The 13,379-nt window shown below is 49.0% G+C and overlaps 1 protein-coding gene and 1 pseudogene across 1 annotated transcript in view; both read left to right on the forward strand.

Annotated features, from left to right (window-relative positions):
* Positions 1-13,379, forward strand: part of ss (aryl hydrocarbon receptor spineless) — a 143,893-nt gene that overhangs the window by 89,348 nt on the left and 41,166 nt on the right. Inside the window, exon 3 of the mRNA XM_077632317.1 lies at positions 6,536-6,636. Within this exon, the coding sequence (XP_077488443.1) occupies positions 6,536-6,636 (101 nt within the window). The remainder of the gene's footprint in view (positions 1-6,535; positions 6,637-13,379) is intronic.
* On the forward strand, positions 857-1,022 carry LOC144099583 (U2 spliceosomal RNA; annotated as a pseudogene).

The following is a 13,379-nucleotide window of genomic DNA, read 5'->3' on the forward strand; positions in this document are numbered from 1 at the left end:
ACGCAAAGGGTATGCGCGAGTCTCACGTACGTACGTGAGATTCGGATTTTTACGTTGCGGTCCTTGCGTTGCTTGCGTACGAAGCGTTGACAAACATGGCGGCGCCCTGCCCGCCGCTTCACGGCGATAACAGCTTCGTCGCTAATCCCTCGACGCGATATGGTGTTCTAAGCTGTTGCATTCGCCTTCGATTTGCCCATTCTTACCCTCGCATAAGGTTTTAAGCGACAAATGGCTTTTGTTTTCCAGACAGAAGGGAGATTTTTCAGCAGTTAATCCCGACGAAGTAGTGTTGGTCGTCGTCATAGCAACGGTCTCGCGAGATCTCGAACTGAGAGAGCCCCAAACCAGCAAAACACGAGGACAGACAGAATGGCTTGGCTCAAAACATTGTCGGACGATTTAGGCTACAAACAGTGTGTGTTTCTTAGTAGATGGCGCTAGGCGTAACGCGCGGCGTGCGTCGCGTACGTGTAACTATAAGGGTTTCAAATGACCTGCGTGCAGGCTACGTAGACTTCTCACGTTTGCGTACGTGAACCCTCTACGTACGTGACACTAAAACTCTCTACTAACTCACGATGCGATCGGCCGGGCCCTCCGTTTCGAGTCGAAATGATATACATCAGCAGCGCGGTGGCAGGCTTATGTTCTTTTCTGTGTCCATTAATTCTTTTCCAAGCACACGTAGCCTGCCTGCATTTAAATCATACACGTGAGATCCAGTGTTTTTTCGTTGGGGAGAGCGAGCTGATATGAAATCAAGTGTGCGGTTTTATACCGCAACTGCTATATAGAGTTATGACCATATGCATGCTTCGCGGGCGTGCATTTTGCTTGCCCTCCCACCGCCACTGTCTCTTCACCGCATTACCAGGAGCGATTGTCCGGACCCCGTAGAGTATCTGTTACGGGTCCAATTGGACTTATTTTTGGAAATGTGGCGGAGAGTTTGAAGGATGCTTCACTCCCGCCACAGGTTGGCCCGGTATTGCACTGCCTCCGGGATCGGCCTTGCTTTAGCGCGCCTTTACTATCCTGTCTTTGTATCCCATCTTTCAACTCTCCTTCTATCTGCACGTGGTAGCGATTGTGGCTCGACTTGAGCCAGTGAGCAGGCCTGTGCACTTTCCTTTTCTTTTTTCCTGGCAAAAACTTCTCTCTCTTACCAGCTCGCACATCAGGATGATATCGCTGTTCACGCTTTCGCTTTGCCCGCGGGCTTGAATCTCAGGACCCTGACGTGCAGTAATTACACTCACGTTCACGGCGGCGCATCTTCTCTGCCCGCGTAGTGAGCGACTGAGTGACGGCGTGCTCACAAGTGGCGCACCACAAGCCGTGCACGCGCCATGAGCCACGCGATGGTCACATGATCGCGGACGGACGTGAAGTACTCGAAACCGACAAGTGAGCCGCTAACAGCCAGAGTTATAAAAGATAGAGGCGAATTCTTTCGGCTACATCTGGGTATAGTAGTAGACTGCAATCTGGTGACAGCCTCGTCGTTCGCTCATTTAGAAAAGAACCAGGAGTGGATTTATGGGTCACATTTGTAGGGGGTGATTAGAAGGCGGGGGGTGTTGTCGCTTTTGAACCATGTATTTTTTGTACTTTCCTCATCGGAAAATCGGGTTCAACATGGTTTTTCTATGTAAGTTCTTCCCCCAACAACGTAATGATCGCCTGCGTGCGGCTCTCATGAGTGGTCTACATGCCTCTTCCCCTTCACCCGCACCTGTCCGGCAACCTAAGCGAGCCGCACTCTTTGTCTACACAGCTCAGGCGCGCTCCTCTACAGAGCCAGGCTTTTGTAAGCGTCCGCGGCTTTCCAACGTGTGTTTTGTTTCCTCAGCTGCGCCTGGCCGTCGCCCTGGTGCCGCGGTTGTTGTAGTGCGCGTTGCTGCGGCGCCGTCTGCGCCGGTGCGCTCCGCCGCTCGACTGCGGCCGAGTGGGCGTGGGGGCGCAGCAATCGGGAAGCAATCCATCACGTCGCGCGGGGCGGCCAACACCGGACCCGACCGACGGAAGGACGCGGCGTCACCGGAGAACGCAGCGAGAGAGGAACATATATAAGGGCCAGAAGAAAGAAAACAAGGGGGGGGGGGGGGGGGGCGGGGTGGCAGCTAGAACAACGCGCGGTGGCCGGGCACACTTCAGTGAAAGCGAAAAGCGGCGTCGGACCGCTGCCGGTGCGCTTTGGGCTCGCGTGGAAGGCCGCGGTGGGCGGGGCGAGAGGCCCCCTCTGGCGCGCCGGAGGTGCTATTCCGCGTCCTCCTATGCTAATTATACGCGCAGTCGTGCCTCGTACGCGTCGCTCTCCTCTTTAGCGTGGGGTTGCAACGCGTGCTGCCCCTGGCCAGAAAGGGACGCTGTCGCTGGTAGCCGTAGTATCGGTGGGGTTCTGCTTATTCGGGCTTTTAGTTTTTAGTGCGAACGGTCACCAGCACCGACCAAGAATCTTCTCACCCTACGTACAGCATTTGCCAAAAGTAGCCAGGCTGCATGGTTTGCTTCTCATTCGAATAGTAGAGCTCTTACGGCTTCCCTGAACATCAAAAAAGTTCTCGGAAGGGGAGGACGAGGGTTCTCCTTACTATACAGAGATCTAGAGCTGGGGTTACTCGGGTGAGTTCAGCCACCTGTCAGTGCAGTGGTGCATCTCTTAACCTCTGCGCCACTGCGCTGGTAGTGGTATGAGGACTCGCCGCCATCTATGAACGTTAAGTAGAGGAGGCCCAATTCTGCTTATATGGGCATTAACCCACTAAAGATAACAGGTCATACCTTTAAGGCGGAGCTTAAGTGCCCCATCGAATCGAAGAAGGAACACGTGTTTTTGCACGTACACACGGTTGAACTATATTAAACCACTGCCATTTTTTTACTGACTTAGTTGAGTTACCTTCTGTTTTTAGTTTAGTTACCTCTTAGTTCTTCAGTGCACGGTCAACGTGTTGTTGTGGGCATCGAAATCAGCGCGACGATGACCTGGGGCTTCTCAACATGGATTAAAATCTCCGCACTGGAACGTTGTTGTAAAGTATCTGCCTGATCAAAACGCATCTGCCGTTTTTAAAGCTGAGTATTGAATGTCTGGCTGCCTTTATCAGGAGAGGAGTTCTTGAGATGTACACCTCTACCTCAGGCGTTTGAGAGATTTAGCATAAGGAGACGCGTGTACGACTTTCGATGCATATTTAAGACACACATCTGCAAAATAACATAAGCTCACTCAGGCTCGCTCACCAAAAGTAACTTTGGACTCATTGGTGTGTGACCTCACCGCTAACGGAATTTGTCACTCTTAATCAAGACGAGGGCCACTATAAGTCGAAGTCAGTTGGGCTCACACCCAGACTCATAGAATCACCTGGGGTGAGATCCGGAATCGTTTGGCGCACTAAATTACAGAAAATTTACGAGAAAACGTTCTGGCAACAAATCGACGTGCCGTTCGCTCCTAGCTCACCGCCGCTGTACGTGAACTTATTTCTCAAACGAACGTGCGCTGACTACTTAACAGATGCTACAGCCTGCTTTCGTTAGCGTTCAGCGGAGAGTGAATGAGATTAATTCTGTTAACGTGGAACATGTGACCATACTACGGCGCCAGTCTGTCCCATCTCAGTCAGTAAGCCTTTCTTAGTGACTGGAACACTGAAGAAAAAAAAAGGGGGGGGGGGTGTCTTTTTAAGCACCTTAAAGAAGTAATACGACAGCACGGCCGTATGGATATTATGCGTTGTGGCCAAGTAATTGTCTCAGTCAGTAGCACTTATTAGTAGTGCTGATAAGCAGTGCTAATTAGCAGAGCTAAGCATTAGTAATACTTAGTAGCGCGAATCAGTAGAGCTCAGTATTACTTAGTGCTTATTAGTAAGGCTAATTAGTGGTCTTAATTTTTACTTAGTGTTACTGTAATGTAATGCGTGGTGGCTGCCCACTCTAGGGTATGAAGCAGTCTCATAAGGTCTGTAAACTAATACGCTGAACGAACCCTCCTCAGGGATGTATAGAGGTAACGTGCCCGGCTTTCAACCGAAAAGGGTAGAGTTCGATTCCCGCTCTTCAGCTCTGTCTTCTGCAAGAGAAGTTTTATTTTTAAGGAGGCACCTCGCAATAGTGGTTGGCTGAGGTCATGACCTGTGACGTCATATGATTGGTCCGTTGTTGCCCGCATTCTAATTGCAGAGAGAGCGAGAGAAAGTTGTTTAATGACAGGGAAAGTGGAGAGGTGGTGCTCTGTGATTGGTACATTGCGGTCATGTGACATCTATGACGTCATCACCTGTCTCCACCAATCAAAGAATTTTGTGACACAAAGCCCGAGATTTTCCTGCTATCGCATTACAAGAAACCACGATGTTCTCGCGTCATGCTCCCCAAGACTAAAAAAAGGGCCTCGAGAGTTTTCCCTATAGCGTACAGTGCTGCTTCAGAGGCAGTCCCCGACAAGAATCAAAAGCGGCTTGCACAGCACTCTGTCGGAACAAAGCGAATCTCAAAAATGCGCTGCATGCAGTACGCACATACACACCTACATATACCTGGGCTATGCATGCGTACCCACCACCTGTCAGAATGAATGCGTCGATACACATCGTCTGCGTTGCTTCCCCTCCGATTTATTCCCCTTGTCCCGCACTCCCCACTGCCTCTTATCCCCCCACGAGCGCCATTAGGGCTCATTAGTACCGGCATCGGCTCATGTCCACCCTCCCGCCGGTACCCCCCTCCCCCCTCCCTCTTCGTACCTCGGCCTCGGCGACCGCTGACAGCTGTTCGTCAGCAGCGGTGCGTTACAAGCGCCCTCTGCTTTACCCCCCCCCCCCCCCCTCTCCCCCCCCCCCCCCCCCCCCCCCCCACCGTCGGATCCTCTCGCATTCGCTCTTCCCCTTGACTCCACAACTTTTGCTTTCCCGTGTTTTCCTTTTCTTTCTCCTTTCTCGTACTGCGAAGCACCCCCTTCACTTTCCGTCGCCTGCCGTCCACAGATGTAGATATGGAACACATTACGCCCGCTTACCGGCAAGCCGTCCTGGGGCCGCTGTTTGTATCGTCCTGCCTCTGTTTCTTTTACATGCTTGCTACAGGAATCAGCGACGCGTCCAGCGATTGCCGAGGCCGATAGCGCCCCCATGCACTCACATACGCGCGCGCTTCGCGAGTACGCGAGTACGCGCGAACGCGCACGCGGTGGCGATGCGGCGCCGATTGGGCTTCCTTTAATTTCTGGCGAACCGTTCGGCGCTGCTGTTGGAGGAGAAAGGAAATCCGGAGGCGTTAGTTTGAAAGATGCAGGAAAGAAGGAAGGACCTGTGCGCGAATATGCTGGCCAAAGTATGACCCGCCAGTGTCGCCACCATGATTGATCGCTTAGCCGGCCTCTCGGTGGAATTACTTTCGACACATTCTGTGCAGTTGATTGCCTACCAGATAGCGCTTTCGCGCCGGTCAGCTCAGTCCCATTGCCACTGCGACAGTGGCCGCATACCGAAGTACAGGCGTTTCGTACTTGTTTAGTTGAAGTGCAGTGGAAGCGGGCGCGGTGTATTTGTCGCAAGCTGCCAGCTGCCGTCGCAGGCTGCGCCACCTGTGAGAGCGAATAATTGAGTCATTACATTACTGCGACAGGAGAGAGAAATTTGCATCGGCTTGTGAAGTCGAGATTTAGTTAGAGAGGAAATTAGCTTTATCGTTCTATTCCATTTGTTGCCACATTGGTGACATTATCAATCCAATCGTTTTGCACACTGTCCAATCGATATACAAACATACAGCCAACTGCACTTCTAGCATTTAGCGAAACTTTCATCTCATCTCATCTCATTCATTCATTCATTCATTCATTCATTCATTCATTCATTCATTCATTCATTAATCGCATACGTTGAATTACCAGGCATGTTTTTCTATAAATCCACCTGGTGTCTACTCGGAGCGGCAAGAGAAGGCTTGCTTCATAGCCATTATATTAACCCAGAATTTGTTTATAACTAAAGAAGTTGTATATAACCCAGAAGTTGTATAACTTAGAAGAAGCCTACATAGACCAGTTCCGGTGAAGAAACAACAATTCTCGGTGTTTACCAATATCCGTAATGCGACGTGGTGAAGTGTGCGGATGTTCATATGCGCACTTGTTCATACCTAAACATCCTTTATGCTTGTGTGCGCGCGCGAGAGAGAGAATTTGAGGAGCGGCAGCTCACTTAGATCACTTAGTAAATAATACTCTGCAGGATCTCGGATGTCTCGTTCATATACTTGACTGAGGCTAATTTCTCATACTTCAGAAAGCTGCTGAGGTTATCCTCAATAGCCGTCTTAGTTATGAAGAGCGTCACGCTCTTGCAGAAGCTTAATTGGCCCTGGTTGACCTGTGTCATACACAATATAGCGTGCACTTGCGTGGTTTCGGAGCACTCTTTCGTTGTTTCGGTAACTTTGTGGGAGATGCAGTCTTGCTTTTCGCGTACTCGGCGCCCATGGAGTTGCCTCCGACTAAGTGCCTTCTCGGTTTCTCTCACAGCCTCTTTACACCGAAACCTGGAGAGGCATGACAGCCACCAGCACAAGAGCCGGGAGCTGCTGTACATCGAGTCACTCGTCGAAGGAGATCTCATCCTGCAGGTGCGTATGCACAGGGAAGCTGTCATTGTGGCATGCATCGAACTAGTCGTCGCTCTACGTATCGTCGAGTGTCATTCCAGATATGTGGAACGGAAACTTTAGCTCAAGCTTATGTTGTAGCGGTAAAGTATATGTGGAACCTGCAGCAGGAATACAGTTTCAAGGAATAAAAGCACCGTATACCTGTACCAGTAAAGTCTATGTGGAACCTGCATCAGGAATTCATGTTCACTGAATGAAAGCACCGTGTACCTGTACCAGTCAAGTCTATGTGGAACCTGCAGCAGGTATTCAGGTTCACAGAATGAAAGCACCGTGTACCTGTACCAGTCGAGTATATGTGGAACCTGCATCAGGAATTCAAGTTCACGAAATGAAAGCGCCGTGTACCTGTACCAGTCGAGTCTATGTAGAACCCGCAGCAGGAATTCAGATTTAAGGAAATGAAAGCACCATGCACCTGTACCAGTAAAGTCTATGTGGAACCTGCATCAGGAATTCATGTTCACAATGAAAGCACCGTGTACCTGTACCAGTCAAGTTTATATGAAACCTGCAGCAGGTATTCAGGTTCACAGAATGAAAGTACCGTGCAGCAGTTAGCACCCTTGATGTTGATGCAGCTTTTTGTCAATGTCATACGACGCAGTTGGCATTACAAGCGAGACTAAGTTTTTAATCTTTTTTTTTTCAACGAACTTGAATGCCGTGATGATGTAAGTGAATATGGAATGGATGTGGTGAAAGAGACGATTTGTGCGCAGTAAACGTTGCAGTTGCTCCGGACACTTCACAACACCACATGACTGGTTCATCTCCGAGGCAGCGACAGTATCAGAGAGCAAATTTTGCACAGCATGCATGGCTGGAAGACTGGAAACTTCGTATCACGCGAGTATGGGTATTTTGCACCGGCAAACACTATCTGGCTGCCTGAAACATATCCTCAAAAGCACGAAAAATTATCGCATATTTCCGACCGGCATCAGCACACCCCACTGTGTTGAACGCATAAAGGAAAATAAACAGATCGAAGAAGGACCGTGGGCAAGTTGGAGCATGCACGGAAGGTAGATTCTGGCATCATACACGCGCTCAATAGAAGGACGCCCGATATACCGCTTCCAAGTCTACCACTACATGCACCACTACCAGTTGGTATTGATGCTGGCTCGGAATCAGATTACAACGCCTCACCCAACCAAATAAATGAATTGTTTTCAGTAAAGAATGAGAAACTAAGCTGTTTATGAATTTGTACAACGCCTCACCTAACTTCATAAATAACTCTTTTCAGTGAAGAATGAGAAAATAAGATGTTTATGGGTTGCGGAGGCATTTGGTGAAGAGGCGCGTACTTTGCATCACTCAGGCCGCCAAAGGCTACTAAGTAGAAGTGTAGCTCCTACCATCATTCTTCTTTCATATTTATTAGGGACGGAAGTGAATGAGGGAGAGAGAGAGATTTTTTTTTTTACGTCAACCGAAATTTTACCTTAACTGAAGGGTTGTTTTACGGCCGAACATGAATACTCGCAGGCAAAGCGACTTTGCGTGCAGACTGTCGGGCAGTGAAGTGCTAAGCATTGCTCTATAATTTTACAGTTAGCAAACCGAGAAATTTCTGAGTGCGACAGAATTCAGTTGCCACCTATACCAGGAAAAAGTCGAAAAACAAATGTATTTCTTCGATCGATTCCTAAGACTACTGCCATTCGACTTGCAACAAAATGTTAATGCTTCACTTACTTGAACTCATTATCGAAATGCATGGGTGCCGTCGCGTACACGGAACTGTAATGTGCATACCTTTCTAAAACTAACTTTAGTATTGAATATTCAAGTCAAGAAAATGGTTGTCATGAGAAGTAGCTTAAATTTTCACTAAAATTGCTTTTTTCTTTTTATCATTTCTTTTACACATGCAACACAGCAGGTGGTAGGCTTACGAAGGCACCTGGAGTAGGCTGTGCTACAAAATGATGGTGGCCTTAAAACGTCACAGGACAGGACAGGACTAATTAGAGGAATGTGGAAGAAGGATATGCTCTGTAGTGAACGCAGTTAGACATATGATTATTGTGGTGAATTCGGAGCATCACCTTACAGGGAACAATGAGCTCGCCACTGGTTACTCCGCACCTCTACAACCGTTTGCAAACCTACCTGACCAGGTTAGTGCACAAAGGTAACCTAATAGTCATCGCTTGGTATGCTTAGTGTATTACTCTGCGTACTTTTGCACTTGGAGCGTCTGCACATAATCAAACAGGCTCTCTAATCGCCCCCCTCCCCCCCCCCCCCCCCCTCCTAAAAAAAATTGTGCTGAATTTTATTGCTCTATTTCGGTACGAAGCAGGAAACACACCTCTGCGCATTTACGAACTTCTATACTTTTGTTTCTGACAAAATTTTAAGGCACAAGCACTGGCAGCATTTCACTGCAAGAAGTGAGCAACACACAGCACACTCCATTGGTTTAGAAGCGTTATATTCTCATTACAATATCGAAGTATAAATTTTGATGTGGTTGACAACAAACACTCACTGGTCAAGTACAAACCACTTTTATGTTGTAATAGTGATGCTAAAGTGCATTCCGAAAAGTACAGTAGAGCGTTGAGCTATTGGAGTTATTCCGGAAGCACAGGCGTCCACTCAGTGGCTCTGATTCTTCTTCGTGCTTAGCATTTAAATTTCTTTCCTTCTCAAAACCCGCTCTTTCTCTCGAATAATCGACTCAACCCGCACTCTGTCGAGTTCATATAAACGCTTGCATTACGAGCTGCATGTCCAATTTCTATCCCAGATAACAATGCAAAAGTTTGGCCACTTCTCGCGCAGCACTCGCTTCGACTGGTTCAAGCTCCATTTGCTCCTTCAATTTACAGCGAACAGAATTACGAACGAGGCTTATAACAGCCGGTTGGTCGCGTAAAAAGCGGCCTGGATACGAGTAAAATGAGGCGCGCCAGGAGGGACACGATGAACGAAAAAGTTAGGTTAGGTTTCCGTTTCAATCAACGGGAAATTGAACCATACTAGCCATAGTACCGTACGCAGCACCTAAAAAAAAAGAAGAAAAAAGATTGTCAATGAAACGCTGAGCACATGCTGACTTTCATCTTGAACATTTTTGTTTTGTACCGCGTAAGTAGAATAAAGCTCGGCTGAAGAACGCTGCAGAGTACTGTTGTGAACCGTTTTTATTATAGTCGTTTTCTTTAGCACGAGGAACTAGCGCACGCAAAAAAAAAGAGCAGGGCATGTTCGCGCCCTAGACCTGCGACACCACCTACTTTATTCTTAAAGGCGAGGACAACAAAAACAGCAACAAAAAAAGTCCAAGGCGATAGCGACAGTAGTCCACCCATACAAGCGCCGCTAGCGTATATATTACGAGGCGCAAGGGGGGCTTTATTTATGGCAGGTGTCACCGTCGCCAGAGCTCCCGGCTTGCGGGCGATTCGGGAAATTTTATGGCGCGCTGGACAGAAGAACGAGATCGGTAGAGCTGCCGAAAGAAGCGACAGAAAGAGAGAAGACGAGAGCGGGTATGAGCGAACGAAAGGACTTGGCAAGAAAGAGAGAGAGAGAGGGAAGCTCACGTCGCCGTCCTGGCTCTTTAAAGACGCGACGCGTGAAGCTGTGCGGCCGAGCGTTGCACCGACCAAAGGGAAGGAGCTTTGAAATTAATCGAGGCTATGGGTATACCGGCGCGTTTACGTAGATAAGGACTGGCGACCAAGCATCCGAGAGCGGTGTCTGTAGTTTGCTAGTTTTTGTTGTAGTTTTTTTTTCGTCTACCGCTTTATATGAGCAATGAGGCAGGGTAAAACCGGCCTGGCTGCTATTTATAGTATACCGAAAGTGAGAGCACAAAAACATCTCGCTGATACTAGCAGCTCTCTTCCCAGAATGTAAAAAGGAGGATACTACTGATTATTCGAATGGTGTCAAAAAAGAAAAGGAGGATTTTTTGCGATTTTTTGTTGCAAAATTACCGTTTTCCTACTACTGGCCTCCAATCAAATCAATCGGTTGCATTGAGTGTCTTCGCTATATATCTTTTATTCTTTTTATCATTGTCTTCCCGATTCTCAAAGCCCGACTCGTCCTGTTTACGGTATCTTATTAGCACCGTGGTAATGGCGGCGCCCAAGCGTTCCTGACTTTGAACGAGGATAAAAAAAAAGGAATGTTCGAGCACCAACCAAATAAACGGGTAATTTTACTCTTTCTGGCTCTGACACTGATTGCGGGACTGGTCCGCCACATAAATTGCCACGCCGCTTCGGATTCTTAATGGGTGCGTGCGTGTGGTCGTGCGAGTATCGGATGTCTAATCCCAGGCGCTGAACTTTTGTGTACAGCCTGTTTGTATCGGCCTGGCTACAGCAAAACACGTTTTACGATGAACGGCTCCACTGAGAGCTTTCTTTCTTTATATCATGGCATTTTGTGAAAGAGTTTCGCTTCTTTTCAGCTTTCTTCACAAAAGCTAAAGAGCAAAACTTGCGTAAGAAAAATAAACACTCAACGTAATCAGGAATGCAACTAAAGCGAAGCATAGTTCGAACGAGAGCGCAAAGCCGAAAAAAGAATGTTTAGCAACACCCCCCCCCCCCCGCCTGCCGATTTGGCATGCTCATCTCTGCTATATTTGTATTTGATATAGACAAGTATATCAAACGGGTGATGCAAACAAACCGTAGTTCCACAAGTAACCCGCAGGTTGTAGTGAAACCAGGTTTTATTGAGAGCTTGTGTACAGCAACGCCCTGCTAAATTCAACTCGGTGTTTGACGTCATAGTCACAATCGGTCGGAAGTCTGCGACCTAAACCCGAGCGGTCGTTCAGCATTTTTATCATCTCCAGCCCCGCCTCAGCTACGAGCGTATCCGCGCAGCTAAAAGGCACACCATACAAAGTTCAACCTTTTATTTCTGAACCACGTCGAGAAGAGGCCCGGAGCACAAATGGTCCAGAGCTAGGGACAAACAACACAAAAGGCATGTCAGCGACGGAAGAAACAACGGGTCGAAGGTCGAGCGTGCAAGCAGCCGGTAACCGCCCAGCTACATGTAGGGCTCCGAGGTCCGTCAAGAAAAGAGGAGACCATCGGGCCAGCCGGTGTACGCGGGAGCCAGAGCCGTATACGTAAACGTCTCAATCACGGCCGCTTCCATCTCCGAATGTCCTCCCAAACACGCCCCCCGCCGCACTTGCTCGCTCGCGGACACACCAACACAGAAAACGGGCACGCCTGAACGCATGCTTTGCAAAAGGCCGCCAGTAGTCCAGTATAGAAGAGCGAAGCAAATGCTAGTCCTTTTCGTCGTGCCGTTTTCCTATACATTTTCCTTTGTTCACTTTTTTAAGAACATTGCTCGTATAGAAAGGACTGTGGTTTTCTCCACATGACAGCAAAGTAGTAGCGGAAGCCTACCGTCTGGCAGATAGGGGACTCGAGCGAACGTCGATAGACCGAAGGAAAACAAAGCAAAGCGTAGGTTAGAGACAAAGCGGACGACGGATGAAGCGCTGGAGTGGGCGGGGCGGAAGGCATCGGCAGAAATGTCCACCAGATAGCGCACCCTCGGTCTTCGATGGTAAGACGCAGACATGCGCAAGTATACAGACACGCGCGCAGAACAAAGATGTCAGCGGTCATACAGGGAAGCCAAATACGGTGAGAAGAGAAGTAAAAAAACAAAGAGCGGGATAAATCAAAACACGAGGCTAGAGGAAAGACAAAAGGCAAGGTTAGAGGGAGTCGATAAACACACAACGGTACAAGGGTCGGATGGAGAAAGCAAAGACCTGCCGCGAATCTTAGTTTTGTGCGCTATTTATTCCTGATGTGGCCAGTCTGTGTTCCTTGTCTGAAGAGCGGATAGGAACGTCGTTTTTACTTTGCTTTTCGCAAGCAAGTTTGTAAATCAGCAGTCGCGGAACCGAAGGAAGCCTGACGAAAAAAAAAGCAAGGCGCGAAATTTCGGGAGTGGAAGGAAAACACCCTGCCCTTTGCGTCCCAACGTCGGCCTTTTTATAATTTTTTGCCACGCTTTTCGGCCGTTTCTAGCTAGGCAAACGCTTGCGCGAACGCACGCACCGATACATAACGCGCACTCGCCTCGGCGCCGGCGGGAACGACGCGCCGAAGACAGAGAGGCGTACGGGAGCATAAACGCCCGTCGAGATGTTGAACGCTCCTGGGTCGTCGCTCCAAGCGGCGAGGCGGTGGCAGCAGCGAGGGGGAGCCATGAGCACCACGCGTCGCACCAGTGCAGCCAGGGTTCGGATCGATCCGTATAGGCCGAACCCAACGTCGGGTGCGCGCCGTGGGCGGGGTCGTCCGTCCGGCTTCCTTTGTCTCCTTTCCTCCTTTCCCTCTCCCCCTTTCACATTGCCTGGGATTGTTCTTCTCTCTCTCGTCTCCTCTTTCATTTTCCTTATTTCCCCGTCGCTTTGTCTCATCTAGAGGGAGAGAGGCGAGTGCTTTCCTGCAGTTGGTTTATTTCTCGCTCTGTGCTTCATTACCACTTCGTCTTTTTTCCCTAACCTTCTGTGCTTCTCGCTTCATAGGCATCTGTCTTCGTTCCCTATCCTCCCTAAAGCTCTTCCTTCGCTCTGACCCTCCCGTTCGCAGTCGACAGACGCCGACGCGCTTCCCCTGTGTCGTGCCTCGTTTTCCCTCGCTCCCGATTTTCTCTTCCCCTCGCTACTCCCCCTCCCCAGC

This window comes from Amblyomma americanum, chromosome 7 (assembly GCF_052857255.1).
Source record: "Amblyomma americanum isolate KBUSLIRL-KWMA chromosome 7, ASM5285725v1, whole genome shotgun sequence".
Lineage (NCBI taxonomy): Eukaryota > Metazoa > Arthropoda > Arachnida > Ixodida > Ixodidae > Amblyomma > Amblyomma americanum.